Raw genomic sequence first — 18,751 nt, forward strand, 5'->3', positions numbered from 1 at the left:
AAGTAGTTAAATCCCCATAGTAGCTTTCAAAATATACTTTTTTTTAAAAAGGGATCATGGTAGCAGTCTCAAACCAGCATGACTCACCAGATTCGATGGTATCTTAGGATCACATACAATGACAGATACAATAGTGATCACATCGTATCCATCATCTTGTACAACAGTAGAAAGACGAGAACTGGAGGGGGGGGGGGCAAGAGAGAGAAAGGGAAAGGAAGTAAGGTTAAATACTTGGGCCCCAGGCTCAAGAAGCTTTTTGACAATCAAATTTAAGTCAAATTCATTGAGCACTCCTGGCTGGACCCCTTCCATTAAGTTTGCAAGCAAAAATATGTTCAAATGATGTGGCCTGCCGTGCTGAACGTTTATAGCATTTTCTGTCTTTTAAGACTTCCAGTATCTGCAGTGTTTTGCTTTTTTGCAGATACTGAGAATGCTTACAGTGGAGAATGGAAATCTCCGTGGTAATCTTGTATAGGTATTAGAAGTATAGGTATCAGGAAACCTAATCAACACCTTTTCTAATACATTGCTAAACCTTTATAAAACACTGATTAGGCCTCAGCTGGAGTAGTGCATTCAATTCTGAATTTCAAAAAGAAATTAGATAAATACTTGAAGGGAAAAAAAATCTACAGGGCTGTGGGGAAAGAGCAGGGGAATGGGACTAATTGGATAGCTTTTTCAAAGAGCCAGCACACGCACGATGGGCCGAATGGCCTCCTCCTGTGCTGTACCTACTATGATTCTGACATTGGCCAGAGTTTTTAAATTCTTTTCACTTTAGTATGTGAGCAACTATTCTCCTTTTCTTCAACTCTTACAATAACAATTAGACCTGAATGTTGAAAGACTTCAACCAATGCCTTATCTTGTTTGTCCAAAGGCAGCGAAGATAAGTTAGATCAATCCTTACAGCCTCCCAATACTCACATAAGAAAACAATTCATGCCTCAGTGTAAAAGTTATGGATGCAAAAATATTTGTTATTTGTAGTGGTGTACCATTTTTCAAAAAGTGCATTTTATACAAAGCATTGAACATTTTAGAAATTGCACACATTTAATATAGTGTAGATGGAAGCAGAAAGTTGCAAAAGAACATTGATAGATTAAGTTAGTGGCCAAAACTGTTGCCAATGGAGTTCAGTGTGGGGAAGTGTGACAGCATCCACTTTGGACCCAAGAAAGATAGATCAGAGTATTTTCTAAATGGTGAGAAGCTAGGAACTGTGGAGGAGCAGACAGATTTAGGGGTCCATGTACAGAAATCACTAAAAACTAGTGGAGGTACAAACATTAATTAAAAAAGCTAATGAAATGTTAGCCTTCAACTCAAAGGAGCTGGAATGCAAAGCGGTGGAAGTTATGCTATAGTTGTATAGAACTCTGATTAGACTTCATCTGTAGTACTACGTTCAGTTATGGCTACCGCACCACAGGAAAGATATATTGACCGAGGAGGTGCAGCGCAGATTCACCAGAATGATACTGGGGCTAAAAGGGTTAAATTATGAGGACAGGTTGCATAGATTAGGCTTGTATTTCCTAGAGTATAGAAGATTAAGAAGTGATCTAATTGAGGTGTTTAAGATGATTAATGGATTTGATAAGGTAGAAAGATAAACTATTTCCTCTGGTGGGGGAGTCCAGAACAAGGGGGCATAACCATAAAATTAGAGCTATGCCATTCAGGAGTGATGTTAGGGGTACGGTAGCATAGTGTGTTACTGGACTAGTAATCCTAAGTCATGAGTTCAAATCCCGCCACGGCAGCTGGGGAATTCAAATTCAATTAATTAAATAAAATCTGGAATTAAAAAACTAGTATCAGTAATGGTGGCTATGAAACTACTGGATTGTCGTAAAAACCCATCTGGTTACTAATGTCCTTTACGGAAGGAAACCTGCCGTCCTTACCCAGTCTGGCCTATGTGTGACTCCAGATCCACAGCAATGTGGTTGATTCTTAATCTCCCTCTGAAATGGCCGAGCAAGCCACTCAGTTGTACAATCTTGCTAAAAAAAAAATCATAATACGAATAAAACCGGACAGACCACCCGGCATCGGACCACTAGGCACCGGACACGACAAAGGCAAACCAAGCCCAGTCAACCCTGCAAAGCCCTCCTCACTAACATTGGGGAACTTGTGCCAAAATTGGGAGAGTTGCCCCACAGACTAGTCAAGCAACAGCCTGACATAGCCATACTCTCAGAATCATACCTTTCAGCCAACGTCCCAGACTCTTCCATCACCATCCCACTGGCAGGACAGACCGACCAGAGGTGGCGGTACAGTGATATATAGTCAGGAGGGAGTGGCCCTGGGAGTCCTCAATATTGACTCCGGACCCAATGAAATCTCATGGCATCAGGTCAAACATGGGCAAGGAAACCTCCTGCTGATTACCACCTACCGCCCTCCCTCAGCTGATGAATCAGTCCTCCTCCATGTTGAGCACCACTTGGAGGAAGCAGAGGGTAGCAAGGGCATAGAATGTACCCTGGGTGGAGGACACAGCTGCCAGACTAGGCCTGCAGCAGGTGGTGAGCGAACCAACACGAGGGAAAGACTTACTTGACCTCGTCCTCACCAATCTACCTGTCACAAATGCATCTGTCCATGACAATATTGGTAGGAGTAACCACCGCACAGTCCCATCTTCGCACCGAGGACACCATCCAACGTGTTGTGTGGCACTATCACCGTGCTAAATGGGATAGATTCAGAATGGATCTAGCAGCTCAAAACTGGGCATCTATGAGGCATTGTGGGCCATCAGCAGCAGCAGAATTGTATTCCAGCACAATCTGCAACTCATGGCCCAGCATATTCCTCACTCTACCATTACCAACAAGCCAGGGGATCAACCCTGGTTCAATGAGGAGTGTAGAAGAGCATGCCAGGAGCAGCACCAGGCGTACCTAAAAATGAGATGCGAACCTGGTGAAGCTACAACTCAGGACTACATGCATGATAAACAGCAGAAGCAACATGCTATAGACGGAGCTAAGCAATTCCACAACCAACGGATCAGATCAAAGCTTCGCAGTCGTGAATGGTGGTGAACAATTAAACAACTAACGGGAGGAGGCGGCTCTGTAAACATCCCCATCCTCAATGATGGCGGAGTCCAGCACGTGAATGCAAAAGACAAGGCTGAAGCATTTGCAACCACCAGCAGCCAGAAGTGCCGCGTGGATGGTCCATCTCCACCTCCTCCCGATATCCCCACCATCACAGAAGCCAGTCTTCAGCCAATTCGATTCACTCCATGTGATATCAAGAAACGGCTGAGTGCACTGGATACAGCAAAGGCTATGGGCCCTGACAACATCCTGGCTGTAGTGCTGAAGACTTGTGCTCCAGAACTAGCTGCGCTTCTAGCCAAACTGTTCCAGTACAGCTACAACACTGGCATCCACCCGACAATGTGGAAAATTGCCCAGCTATGTTCTGTCCACAAAAAGCAGGACAAATCCAATCCAGCCAATTACTGCCCCATCAGTCTACTCTCAATAAGCAACGTGATGGAAGGTGTTGTCGACAGTGCTATCAAGCGGCACTTACTCACCAATGACCTGCTCACCGATGCTCAGTTTGGGTTCCGCCAGGACCACCGGGTTCCAGGCCTCATTACAGCCTTAGTCCAAACATGGCAAAAGAGCTGAATTCCAGAGGTGAGGCGACAGTGACTGCCCTTGACATCAAGGCAGCATTTGACCGAGTGTGGCACCAAGGAGCCCTAGTAAACTTGAAGTCAATGGGAATCAGGAGGAAAACTCTCCAGTGGCTGGAGTCATACCTAGCGCAAGGAAGATGGTAGTGCTTGTTGGAGGCCAATCATCTCAGCCCCAGGACATTGCTGCAGGAGTTCCTCAGGGCAGTGTCCTAGGCCCAACCATCTTCAGCTGCTTCATCAATGACCTTCCCTCCATCATAAATGGGGATGTTCGCTGATGATTGCACAGTGTTCAGTTCCATTCGCAACCCCTCAGGTAATGAAGCAGTCCGTGTCCGCATGCAGCAAGACCTGGACAACATCCAGGCTTGGGTTGATATCTGGTGCGAATGTTACTTGCCACTTAAGTGACAGACAATGACCATCTCCAACAAGAGAGAATTTAACCTCCTCCCCTTGACATTCAACGACATTACCATTGCCGAATCCCCCACCATCAACATCCTGGGGGTCACCATTGACCAGAAACTTAACTGGACCAGCCACATAAATACTGTGGCTGCCAGAACAGGTCAGAGGCTGGGTATTCTGCAGCGAGTGACTCACCTCCTGACTCCCCAAAGCCTTTCCACCATCTACAAGGCACAAGTCAGGAGTGTGATGGAATACTCTCCACTTGCCTGGATGAGTGCAGCTCCAACAATACTCAAGAAGCTCAACACCATCCAGGACAAAGCAGATTGCTTGATTGGCACCCCATCCACCACCCTAAACATTCACTCCCTTCACCACCGGCACACTGTGGCTGCAGTGTGTACCATCCACAGGATGCACTGCAGCAACTCGCCAAGGCTCCTTCGACAGCACCTCCCAAACCTGCGACCTCTACCATCTAGAAGGACAAGAGCAGCAGGCACATGGGAACACCACCACCTGCACGTTCCCCTCCAAGTCACACATCATCCCGACTTGGAAATATATCGCTGTTCCTTCATCGTCGCTGGGTCAAAATCCTGGAACTCCCTACCCAACAGCACTGTGGGAGAACCTTCATCACACGGACTGCAGCGGTTCAAGGCGGCGGCTCACCACCAGCTTCTCAAGGGCAATTAAGGATGGGCAATAAATGCTGGCCTTGCCAGAGACGCCCACATCCCATGAACGAATAAAAAAAAAACACTTCTTCACACAAAGGGTTGTGGAAATCTGGAGCTCTTACCCCCAAAAAGCTATTGAGACATAGAAACATAGAAAATAGGAGCAGGTGTAGGCCATTCAGCCCTTCGAGCCTGCTCAGCCATTCAATATGATCCTGGCTGATCTTCTATCTCAATACCATATTCCCGCTCTCTCCCCATGCCCCTCGATGCCTTTTGTGTCCAGAAATCTATCTATCTCCTTCTTAAATATATTCAGTGACTTGGTCTCCACAGCCTTCTGTGGCAGAGAATTCCACAGCTTCACCAACCTGAGTGAAGAAACTTCACCTCATCTCGGTCCTAAATGTCCTACCCCATATCCTGAGACTATGACCCCTCGTTCTAGACCCCCAGCCAGGGGAAACAACCTCCCTGCTTCCAGCCTGACTAGCCCTGTCAGAATTTTATGCATTTCAATGAGAGGTTAGGTCAATTGAAAATTTCAAAACTGAGATTGAAGATGTTTGTTAGGTAAGGGTACTAAGGGATATGGAACCAAGGTGGGTAAATAGAGTTAAGATACAGATCAGCCATGATTTAATTGAATGGCAGAACAGGCTCAAGGGACTGAATGGCCTATTCCTGTTCCTAGTGGATTAAACCTAGACAGCATGTACACAAAATTCCCCATCATGCAATTTATCAAATCCAGTCTGTTTTTAACCAAAGTATCTAAGTTCATCTCAAATAAAATCTGCAAATTTCCAAAGTCTTAAATAATTTATTGGTGCATAAGCAGGCAGATACTGTTTTTCTTCTTACCCGATATCAAAAAGGAACTGAACGCACTGATGTAACAAAACAAAGCAAACATAGTAAAGCAATAAAAGTATAACTAGTGACTGTTATAAATCCTACCAAATAAGTGTTCTTGAGTTGCTGAAATAGTGAGTTTAAAAACAGAATGCATTAACAGTTGATGACCACACCCATTTTTGAAAGATCCCCAGAGAATGCAGGGTTCTCAAAGAAACTGGGATTAGTAGACCTCAAGGCAATCAGTTATGAATCTCTAACATTACTGACTCAATAAATAACCAAGTCCTTCAGCATTCCCTATTAGCACTAACATGTCAAATGTGATTATTCTCGAGATTGCCACAAGTCCAAGATGCTTGAATAATCCAAGTGCAAACTCTCAGGCAACCTCCATTTTTGCATAGGGAAAAAACCTGGAAAGTAATTTTTGTAGTTTATATAAATACTTTTTTTTAGGGTTAGAATGCTCAATTTATGGATACATGACAGATCTGTGTTTTATCCTACTTAGGATCACAAAAATCTGGGATCACTAATCCCAGTTTCTTTGAGAACCCTGCATTCTCTGGGGATCTTCCAAAAATGGGTATGGTCATCAACTGTTAATGCATTCTGCTTTTAAACTCACTATTTCAGCAACTCAAAAACACTTATTTGGTAGGATTTATAATAATCACTAGTTATACTTTTATTGCTTTACTATGTTTGCTGTTTTGTTTTGTTACAAAAGGAAAAAAGGAGTTATGGCTTGCCTTCAGTAGGGCCACTTTAATTTGACTGCTGCTTGCTGGAAGCAGTCCGTGTGTACATGAAATACACATTATATATCTCATGTCTCAATGCCACTTGAAGGGTGGATGAGTCACCTCGGTATAGATGAAATGCCTAACCAGCATTAAACACAAAATTCACCCAGGTGCTAGAAACAGTTATGTTTGTCCATGACGTCTGCAACTGACCCATCAAGGAATCATTGGCTGTGTCCTGAAATGTGGTATTAGCCAGCCTACGAGGCAAAAATCTCAACCTTTGCATGATAATTGTTTTGTTTCATAGCTGTAAAAATGAGCGCCTGGATTTTCCTCTTCATACTGCCTGATTTTCATGCAGTACTGGTGGGGACCAGTTAATCAAAGAAAGAACTTGCATTTATGTATCGCCTTTCACAACCTCAGGATGTCCCAAAGTGCTTTACAGCCAATTAAGTACTTTTGAAGTATAGTCACTGTTGCAAGGTAGGAAAACACAGCAGCCAATTTGCACACAAAGTCCCACAAACAGTAATGAGATAATGTCTAGATAATGTTTTAGTGATGTTGGTTGAAGGATAAATATTGGACAGGACACTGGAAGAACTCCCCTGCTCTTCTTCAAATAGGACAATGGGATCTTTTACATCCACCCGAGAGGGCAGACGGGACCTTATCTCAGAAAGTGCAGCACTCCCAAAGTATCAACCTAGATTACATGCTCAAGTTTCTGGAGTGGGACTTGAACCCACAACTTTGACTTAAAAGGAGTGTCATTTGAACACTACACTAATATACTAAGACCCAATTTTAAGGCATAAGTTATTAAGAGTGATAATTTGATGTTATGACTGGAAAGCTTATAGTTGTTTTGAGGCTCTTAAATGTACCCTTTTGTTTTTAAAAAAGAACTCCAAGACAAGAGGACATCTCAAGTTTGGTGCAAGTCCAATGAAATATTAAAAATTGAAAAGGTAAAAAGGTAGTGCTTACTGACATACATTTATTGATAGATCCATTCAATGAGTAATAGAAGTTCTCAAAATTATGAAAGAATAAATATTCAAAGATTGCTTTCAGTGAATCTGTATCAATAACAAGGAAGCATAAACTCAGGATTAGTATTAAAAGCAGAAAGTGGAAAGTTATAAAGACTTTTCATGCAAAAGGATTATGATGACATGGAATGCTTTACCACAAGTGATTTATTGAAGCTCTGCCAACATTTACGAAGCAATCGGAGAGAGCAAAAAAGAGGGCAGGAAAAAATTGCAGGGAAATGGAATTATAGACTTGACCATTCCAATGCTCTCCTGGCCGGCCTCCCATCTTCCACCCTCCATAAACTTGAGCTCATCCAAAACTCTGCCCGTATCCTAACTTGCACCAAGTCCCGTTCACCCATCACCCGTGATCACTGACCTACATTGGCTCCCGGTCCAGGAACACCTCGATTTTAAAATTCTCATTCTTGTTTTGAAATCCCTTCCTAAACCTCTCCGCCTTGCTACCTCTCTCTCCTCCTTTAAGACGCTCCTTAAAACCTACCTCTTTGACCAAGCTTTTGGTCACCTGTACTAATATCTCCTTATGTGGCTCAGTGTCAAATTTTGGTTGATAATCGCTCCTGTGAAATGCCTTGGGACATTTTACTACGTTAAAAGGTGCTATATAAATACAAGTAGTTGTCATAGTAAGTAACTCTAATGGGATAAGATAGTACAAACATGACAGGCCAAACAGCCTCATTTTGTATCAAAATTTCCATTATTCTATGCTCGTTGTTGGAAGGAATTAAAACACATTGATAAAATATAGCAATATGATAAAAAGGCACTTTTAAGTTACTGAATTGACAAGTTATTTATGATGAGTAGATGGACAGCCGAACAGATTCCCCAAATTTTGGAATAGAGAATAAAAACCATCAAATTTTCACAGAAATATTACTTATATAACAACTTATTCCATTACTGAAATTCAACTTACTTCCTTTCTTAGGTTTCCATCACTACAAATAACAATCCAGATTATAAAATGTATTTCAAAGCCATTGGAAGATTTACATGTTCTTAGTTTAGAACTGGCATTAAAGATTCTCCCCACTAGACAATTTCCTGAATAAGAAAAACAACCACGTATACATGCATAAGGAAATGGAAAATTAGACAAAGCCCCCCCAAAATTCCTCCAAAAAAAATCCACGGCTCACATACAAGCTGAAGTCAACACCACAATGCTCTGTCCACCAAAATTCTCAACTTCATATTGACTGGCGTTCACAAATACATTTTCTCTTGTTCTTTCTCATGTCAATCAGCACATTCTCATCTGCTCTTCCTGCACAATTATACTTAAATAGCAACTCCACCTCCCAACTTCAAACCTGGCCCCAGTGCTGATCTCACATCTCTCTCGATGTCTACCTGCAGGAGGAACCTGGACTCCCATCAATAGGGAAAGTTGCTCTTTAAGTATCGCAGCACTGGAAGAACAAACAACCGCCAGTAGAAATGCTCTATGATGTTGCTAGGTTCAGCATCTTCGGAGAAATTCCTCCACTACAAGCAAAACTATCCAAGAGTGAAACTATATTCTACTCAACCATCTCTTCTTGTTTAAGTATCAATGTGTGCCAACATCAAAAATGTTATTCAGAAGCCATTCCCCTCCCCTTCTAGACAGCCGTCATCAGCCATTCTTCAAAAAAAAACCACCCTTAATCCCCCTGTCCTTTTCAACGATATAACCTCCTTTGCTTCTACAAGAACCTTCAATATTTTGCTGTAACCCAATGCTGAACCCATCCCTCCCAAAAATTCCTCTTCCAATCTTCACAATCCGGTTTCTGCCTTATCCACCCACCAAGACAAACTTAGTCAAAATTACTAATGATTTATTCCAACTACAACCGTAGCGCTTCGCCTCCTTGTTCCCCTCAGCCACTCTGCAGCATTTAACACAATTGATCATTCCACCCTCCTCCACTGTCTGTCATCAGTGGTCCATCTTCAAAGGGCCATCCTTGACAGGTTCCATTTCTACATATCCCAATGGAGCCACAGTATTTCCAGATACAGCTTCTCCTCCTAACCCCACATTATCCAGCACTACCTGTCCACCATAATCATTTATGGGCTGTCAACTGCTTACTGACATCAGGCCATGGATGTGCCAAAACCACCTCCAGATGAACACAGAGAAAACCAAAGCCATCTTATTGGGTTCCCATCAGAAACTCCCATTCGTGCTTCTGTGTCGATTCAACTCTGAGGCTGCTCACTCAGGTTAAATTAGATTGTCCACAATCTCACTGTCCTGTTCAACCTTCAGTTAAGTTTCAAATCCCATATCCAATCACTGAGAAAGCACTTTTTCATTTCTGCAACCCTCGCCACACTCAACTGCTTTTCACCCCCTCTGCCACTGAATCCCTTATACATGCTTTTATTACCTCAAAGCTGAAATGTTCAAACACCCTCCTGGAACTATGCGGTATTTGAACTCCAACTTGTTCAAAACTTCGCTAGTCACATCCTGTCCTGTACTAGGTCTCTCTCACCCATCACTAATGCCATTGCTGATCAGCCTATCTACCAACACATCAAAATTCTTCTCTAGCCTTGTGTCCCAGTCCATACCTTAAATTCTGAGGCTATGGGCTTCTGTGTATCCACCCACCGCGTGTTTCTCACTTGGGGGCAGAGCTTTCAGTAGTTTTGGCCCCACCCTCTGGAACTCCCTCTCTACACCTTTTTGCCTTGCTATTTCCCTTCCCACCTTTAAACACCTACAAAAAGCCAACTTTTTTGACTGTACCTTTGGCCACCTTTCCTCAATCCTCTCCCCCTCAGTCAGTCTCTCTCCTTGAGATATATTATATTAAGGGCACTATACACATGAAAATTGCTGTTGCCAAACATCTTTACATTGACAGACTGGGGGGAAAAAAAGTCAACATACTCCTGAAAATCTAGACATGTAATCATGCAATACACTGGTGTTTTAATGGAGATAAATCAGAAACAACATTAATAAGACTATTGCAAACCTGATCCTAAAATTATGAACAGCATCAAACAAGTTCAGTTGTCAGTGGCACTAATTAAAAGTAAATCAGTTAATAAAATGGTGAATAAGTATGAATATAGACATCCAACATTTATGGACCCAAGTTTACTTCAAGAGCAGTCCTGCATCAACTTTTAAGAACAGATGATGTATCAAACTATTTACTAATAGCTACAATGTCTGACTAATTTGATTGAATTTTTTGAGGGGGTGACTAGGCGTGTGGATGAGGGTAACGCAGTGGATGTGGTATACATGGATTTCAGTAAGGCCTTCGATAAAGTCCCGCACAGGAGACTGGTCAAGAAGGTACGAGCCCATGGAGTCCAGGGTGCCTTGGCACTTTGGATACAAAACTGGCTTAGTGGCAGAAGGCAGAGGGTGATGGTCGAAGGTTGTTTTTGTGACTGGAAGCCTGTGGCCAGTGGGGTACCACAGGGATCTGTGCTGGGGCCCTTGCTGTTTGTGGTCTACATTAACGACTTGGATATGAATGTAAAAAAGGTATGATCAGTAAGTTCGCTGATGATACAAAAATTGGTAGGGTGGTAAATAGCGAGGAGGATAGCCTCAGTCTGCAGGACGATATAGATGGGTTGGTCAGATGGGCGGAACAGTGGCAAATGGAATTTAACCCGGAAAAGTGAGAGGTGATGCACTTTGGAGGGACTAACAAGGCAAGGGAATACACAATGAATGGGAAGACCCTAGGCAAGACAGAGGGTCAGAGGGATCTTGGTGTGCAAGTTCACAGATCCCTGAAGGCGGCGGAACAGGTAGATAAGGTGGTAAAGAAGGCATATGGGATACTTGCCTTTATTAGCCGAGGCATAGAATATAAGAGCAAGGAGGTTATGATGGAGCTGTATAAAACACTGGTTAGGCCACAGCTGGAGTACTGTGTGCAGTTCTGGTCGCCGCACTACAGGAAGGATGTGATCGCTTTGGAGAGGGTGCAGAGGAGATTCACCAGGATGTTACCAGGGCTGGAGCGCTTCAGCTATGAAGAGAGACTGGGAAGATTGGGTTTGTTTTCCTTGGAGCAGAGGAGGCTGAGGGGGGACATGATTGAGGTGTACAAAATTATGAGGGGCACAGATAGGATGGATACTAAGGAGCTTTTTCCCTTCGTTGAGGGTTCTATAACAAGGGGGCATAGATTCAAGGTAAAAGGCGGGAGGTTTAGAGAGGATTTGAGAAAGAACTTTTTCACCCAGAGGGTGGTTGGAGTCTGGAACTCACTGCCTGAGAGGGTTGTGGAGGCAGGAACCCTCACAACATTCAAGAAGCATTTGGATGAGCACTTGAAATGCCATAGCATACAAGGCTACGGACCAAATGCTGGAATATGGGATTAGATTAGACTGGGCTTGATGGCCGGCGCGGACACGATGGGCCGAAGGGCCTCTATCCGTGCTGTATAACTCTATGACAATGCACGAACATACAGGATCTATTTTGGAATAAGGCCTACAAGCGACTCAACGGGTCAGTGTCGTCACAAGTGTTTGACAAGCTTGTCCCACATTAGTAGAGCAGCATGCCAATTTTGTCATAATGACATCATGCACAAGTGATAGAATTATGCATTTGACCAGATTTATCTTGCTTTCAAACACAAAATCCAATAAAAGGTCTGACAAGCACTTTTTGTTGAAGACAATGATCCTTTAAAATACTATTTGCCCTGGTCTCTTGTTCCAGCACAAGCCCTTTCTGGCATATAACAAAACTTTTTTTTTAAAAATGTAACATAGTTGACAATCAAGTCAGCCTGTAGTTCAAGATAAATAAGCAATTGAACTTATAATCATAAGAAATCTAATTGTTTTTATCTACAGGTAAATAGATGTGCAGGCCTAATTCACGAAGTTCAGACAACCATTAAAAAAAACTAGGGTGGTAGGATGCCAAGATACCACAACATTCCCCAATCATCATGACAGACATCACAGTAGCAGAGCATGTTTCCAAGAATGTAGGGGAATATGCATCAATTGGGAAAGGGAGGGGGGCGGTGGGAAGACTGTAGAAGCAGACAGGAAGAACGAAAAAAAACTGTTCCTATGCATTTGTAGAAGGGATTTAGAGCAGAATGGATAACATTCCAGTGCTGTGTAATGACAGTATTCTTCTTAGATATTTTTGACGAACATTGAATCAAAGTTTTAAGCCACCAAAAGTCTAGGACTGAATAAAAAGAATGCTCATTCCTACTGAAAAGTGAAGCATTGAAGTTCAATGTCAGAGCCAACTGAGCTAAATACAAAAGTGTTCCATTTATATAAAACAAAGCCACAGTCTGTCTCTACAATGGGAAGAGCACAACAGTTGCCTATCCACTGCAGACACAAAACAGTGTACTAACTTCACAAAGCTGTTTTGTTTCCTCCTGACTGCATTAACTGTGCTGAAACATGAAGAAAGGGAAATATCTACCAATGATAAAAGAAACTATGCAGGCTGTTGCACATGGATCAAATAATGAGGTTTCACATTATTCGAAAACAAATACTAACAGAGAACAGTGTATGCACAAAAGCTCAGTTACAAGTTTTTAATCTTAGGTAATGGCAGGCCTATAACTTCAGTTTTCAATAAGACATTTTTGTTAGAATAGTTGAAAAGACATGTCAACATGCACCAAAAAAGGTTAAAAACATGGCATCTAATTCATCTGTATGAATACATGACAGCACTTGAAAGATCTTGCCTTACTTACCTCTGTAAAATAGACTTAATTTTAATTAAAATTTGAGATCGTTGGCGTTTTATGGTTTTTGTTTATAACTGAACGGTTAAAATTAAGCCTGCACTTTTTATTTCAAACGGGTAAATAGTGAAGACCTATTTAAACGTAGTTGATTTGATAATCATGTTAATGTGAAAAAAATTAAAATAGTGACCGAAAGACAAAACATTATATACTTCAAAATCGCCGATGATTTTTTTTTAAAAACTAGTAGGTGGACACATACTAACATGTTGAGGGACACCAGACGGACACACGACAAAAAGAAAACTTGTCCAAAAAGACAAAGACAAACCTGATATGGCGGCGGCGGCTCCTGGTCTATTTCGGTGCCATCTCCGTAGCTCGCCCGGTCAGAAGACTCATGGAGCAAAGAAATGTCGTCTGACGTAGGAGATTTCAAACAATTTCCCATATTTCTCCTTAAATATTACACCGTATTTACCATTACTGCGTGACCAGGGGGGAGAGGAGAGAGGTAAAAACGGGCGGAAAACGATGTGAAAGAAACCAACGAACGTTTCTTTACAGAGAACGTCGCTTCCTTTATTTTTACCACCAAAAACAAAACATTTCCTTCTCCTCAGAAACAAGGCGGCTCGCTTCTTGTTGATCTTTTTCTCTGTCTCTCTTGCACCGAATAAAAAACAAAAACAAGACGCCCTGAAATTCGGGGGGAGGGGGGCGCGAAGGAGAAACACGCACAATGCTGGGTGACGAACAGCTTTTAATTAAAACAGAAAAATAAACTTTTTATTAATCATTTGCCAGCTGTCCTGCCTGACGGGAGAGGCCGGGTATAATCCTACTCCCACCGCCCCGCCGTGCCCGGCAGCTGCAGCTTTTCCCCTTTTTTTTTCGTTTGCCTCTTCCCTGCGCCTGGATACGAGCCTGTGAGGATTTGCGTAATACGTCACCTGCCGACGCGCGCAAGCCGACGTCATTGAAGATTGTTGCGATCAGTCGGAGTGGAGCTGCAGACAATGTGGCGGAAGTGCATTTGTCAAGTCCCACTTTTCACTCACTTGATTTAAAAAATGTGGCGCCTCTTTTGATGTTTGTCCACGGTGAACGTAATAACACAGTCCTCGTCATGTGTTTAAATGGGTGATGTGTCTCATGGCGTGTTTTTTTTATTATATATTTCACTCTTAACAATTTTCCAGATTTGGCAGCACTGTGTCAGATGCTGCACTTTTTTTTATTCGTTCATGGCATGTGGGCGTCGCTGGCGAGGCCAGCATTTATTGCCCATCACTAATTGCCCTTGAGAAGGTGGTGGTGAGCCGCTTTCTTGAACCGCTGCAGTTCGTGTGGTGAAGGTTCTCCCACAGCGCTGCTAGGAAGGGAGTTCTAGGATTTTTACCCAGCGACGATGAATGTTACTTGCCACTTACCAGCCCAAGCCTGGAGATATATTTCCAAGTCGGGATGGTGTGTGACTTGGAGGGGAACGTGCAGGTGGTGTTCCCATGTGCCTGCTGCCCTTATCCTTCTAGATGGTAGAGGTCGCGGATTTGGGAGGTGCTGCAAAAGAAGCCTTGGCAAGTTGCTGCAGTGCATCCTGTAGATGGTACACACTGCAGCCACGGTGGTGAAGGGAGTGAATGTTTAGGGTGGTAGATGGGGTGCCAATCAAGCAGGCTGCTTTGTCCTGGATGGTGTTGAGCTTCTTGAGTGTTGTTGGAGCTGCACTTATCCGGGCGAGTGAAGAGTATTCCATCACATTCCTGACTTGTGCTTTGTAAATGGTGGAAAGGCTTTGGGGAGCCAGGAGGTGAGTCATTCGCCGCAGAATACTCAGCCTCTGACCTGCTCTTACAGCCACAGTATTTATATGGCTGTTCCAATTAAGTTTCTGGTCAATGGTGACCCCCAGGATGTTGATGGTGGGGGATTTGGCGATGGTAATGCCATTGAACGTCAAGGGGAGGTGGTTAGACTCTCTCTTGTTGGAGATGGTCATTGCCTGGCACTTGTCTGGTGCGAATGTTACTTGCCACTTACCAGCCCAAGCCTGGATGTTGTCCAGGTCTTGCTGCATGCTGGCACGGACTGTTTCATTATCTGAGGGGTTGCGAATGGAACTGAACATTCCCATTTCTTACCTTATGATGGAGGGAAGGTCATTAATGAAGCAGCTGAAGATGGTTGGGCCTAGGACACTGCCCTGATGAACTCCTGCAGCAATATCCTGGGGCTGAGATGATTGGCCTCCAACAACCACTACCATCTTCCTTTGTGCTAGATATGATTCCAGCCACTGGAGAGTTTTCCCCCTGATTCCCATTGACTTCAATTTTACCAGGGCTCCTTGGTGCCACACGCGGTCAAATGCTGCCTTGATGTCACTCTATGCTGTACAGGGCTGTTAACCATCCAGCAAATATAAGGAGTCGCACAACACCAGGTTATAGTCCAACAGCTTTATTTGAAATCACAAGCTTTCGGAGCTTTGCTCCTTCGTCAGGTGAAGTGAGGAGGAGTTGCATAAAGGCACAGCATATATAGTCAGAGAACAATGCCTGGTGATTACAGATAATCTTTCTAACTGCCCTTTATCACACCTCGGCAGACAGATATTCATGGCAACTCCTCCTCACTTCACCTGACGAAGGAGCAAAGCTCCGAAAGCTTGTGATTTCAAATAAAGCTGTTGGACTATAACTTGGTGTTGTGTGACTCCTTACATTTGTCCACCCCAGTCCATCACCGGCATCTCCACATCCAGCAAATTAGCAGTGATGTTTAGGATGAGCAATGATTTGGCACAGATTGTAAAATCTACAGTGTGTCCATGCTACTATTCTTACACTGTTTAATATATTTATTTGGCAGTCAAAGCTTATGTCACAGTCTAATGAAGTGTTATTTTGCTGCCTTCCAAAGTCAAGGACGATCACATGATGGCACATGATAAAACCAGTAAGCTGAAACAAATTGGAGAAGGTTCTCTGCTCCTTGGAGATGCTACATTTACCTCTATATACTGGGCAAGTGAAAGCACTTGCTGGGATATAGAGAGCTAGAGCTCAGCTGATGAAGTAGTCAGATACTAAACCCCAAAAATACCTGGAGTAGAAAAAAAAACCTCAAGAAAGTAAGAGTGATGTCCTGCATCGTAGACTTTGGCTCCTTAATTGGAGGATTTTTAAAAATCGCAATCCAACAGCATTTATGATAATTTTCTGGTGATAGCCCAAAGGTTACTACATTTATTTGCAGTAAAATTCAACTTCAGTGGAGGTGAAAAACAGGCTGTAGCAGATCAGCTGCCTGTTATACAACCCAGCCATTTTGCACTCCCATCAAAGTTGAATTTTACTGCCATTGAGTTTAGTTGTAAGAACATAAGAAATAGGAGTAGACCATGTGGCCCCTCGAGTCTGCTCTGCATTCAGTAAGATCATGGCTGATCTTCTACCTCAACTCCACTTTCCCACCCAATCCCCATATCCCTTGATCCCCTTAAAGTCCAAAATTCTATCGATCTCAGTCTTGAATATACTCAACATCTGAGCGTCTACAGCCCTCTGGGTACAGAATTCCAAATACTCATGACCTTCTGAGTGAAGAAATTCCTCCTCATCTCAGTCCTAAATGTCCGACCCCTTATCCTGAGACTACGTCCCATAGTTCTAGACTCTCCAGCCAGGGAAAACATCCACTCAGCATCTACCCTGTCACGCCCTCTTGGAATCTTCAATGTTTCAATGAGAACTCCTCTCATTCTTCTAAACTCCAGAGAGTATAGGCCCATTCTACTCATTCTTTTCTCACAGGACAACCCTTTCACCCCAGGAATCAATCTAGTCCTCCGTTGCACCGCCTCTAGGGCAAGTATATCATTCCTTAGGTAAGGAGACCAAAACTGCACACGGTATCCCAGGTGTGGTCTCACCAAAGCCCTGTACAATTGCAGCAAGACTTCCTTACTCTTGTATTTCAACCCCCTTGCAATAAAGGCCAACACAACTTATCATGGTGGTATTTGAACTAATAACGTCTGGGCTGTTAATGTAGTACCATTACCACTAAACTACCATACTCTGCACCAACTCTTTATGATTCTTGCTATATAAATATATATAAATGTAAGTTGTTGTGTTGATTCCGAGTTCCCAATCTTTGCACCCTTTAAATCAGAGGAAGAATTTTCCTCAAGTTGCTGTCACTGCCTTCTATTATCTGGCTTGGAGCAGCACTGGCAAATGTCTGGGATCAGGTCATCCATGTAATCTCTCAGTTACAATTGGTCCATAGTCCCAGACACTCCTGGAACTGAAAATAAAACAAATTCATACAAGAAGAACATTGGACTGACATAGAACTCTGGAGTGTCTTTTTTTAACAAAATGTATCTTTTATTTTATTTTTTAAATGGTTTGGTTTCAGAATATGTCACTCTCAATTTATACAGTCCCAACTCCTTGCATGCATACATGCCAACCATCAGTGTTTCATGCTGACAGTATTTTGAGGACCCGATGTGTGTGTGTCACTATTTGCTGACAAACATCAACAAAGACTGGGCCCTTCTCTTACTCATAAAGAAAGAACTTGCATATGTATAGCACCTTTCACGTCCTGAGGACATCCCAAAGTACTTCACAGTCAATGAAGTACTTTTGAAATGTAGTTACTGATGTAAACTAGGGAAGTGCGGCAGCCAAATTGCATACAGCGAACAACGATGAGATAAATGACCAGTTAATCTGATTTTAGTGGTGTTGGTTGAGGGAAAAATGTTGGCCTGGACACCAGGAGAACTTCGAATAGTGCCATGGGATCTTTTATATCCACCTGAGAGAGCATGGTTTAACATTTCATCCAAAAGACATCGCCCCCTCAGTACTGCACTGAAGGGGTCTCTGGAGTGGAGTGGTGTTGGAGCGTACAATCTGGGCTGACACTTCAGTGCAATACTGAGGTGGGGGCTTGAACCTTCTAGCTCAGAAGCAAGAGTACAACCATGGAGCCACGCCTGTCATCTTTTTGACCAAGCTTTTGGTCACCTACCAAGGATTGGCACCTTTTCTTTTTTTGCATCTTTAAAACCCCACTTTCCCAGTGAACTTGGCCACCAGCAGCTGCTGACAATTAAGCATTCTGAAACTTGTGGCTGATCCTTTTCATACCCTCCTCCCCTTCACCTTTGCAGCCTGAGTTCAAATCCAGTCCATGCTAATAGGATGAAAGCCAGTTGTTAGAGTTTTAAGTGAAGTAAATGTTGGAATACTCTCAATCCATTCTCATACCTAAAGGATGTTAACCAGAGCTCAAAACTCAAAGGATGGCAGGTGTGAAAGCAGAAAAAATCACACTGGTGCAATAGTGGTGTCAGCTGAGGTGGAGGTTAAAGTAGATTTTCCACAGTGGATCGTGCTCAATTGATCTGCGATAATCTTGATCCCAGAACTGGGTCCCAAAGTAGAAAAGTCATCTTGATTCCATGCACTGATGTCTCTTACCTTATTGAACATAAAAATTCACCACAAGTATAATTTTTTTTGAAGTATTCCTCTTACTATAT

At 43.0% G+C, this 18,751-nt stretch overlaps 1 protein-coding gene across 1 annotated transcript in view; it reads right to left on the reverse strand.

Moving 5' to 3' along the window:
* The window catches only part of rnf11b (ring finger protein 11b), a 52,117-nt gene extending 38,001 nt beyond the window's left edge, over positions 1-14,116 (reverse strand). The window contains exon 1 of the mRNA XM_067990234.1: positions 13,514-14,116. Within this exon, the coding sequence (XP_067846335.1) occupies positions 13,514-13,633 (120 nt within the window). The 5' untranslated portion in view covers positions 13,634-14,116. The remainder of the gene's footprint in view (positions 1-13,513) is intronic.
* Between the last annotated feature and the right edge of the window lie 4,635 nt (positions 14,117-18,751).

This window comes from Heptranchias perlo, chromosome 9 (assembly GCF_035084215.1).
Source record: "Heptranchias perlo isolate sHepPer1 chromosome 9, sHepPer1.hap1, whole genome shotgun sequence".
Classification (NCBI taxonomy): domain Eukaryota; kingdom Metazoa; phylum Chordata; class Chondrichthyes; order Hexanchiformes; family Hexanchidae; genus Heptranchias; species Heptranchias perlo.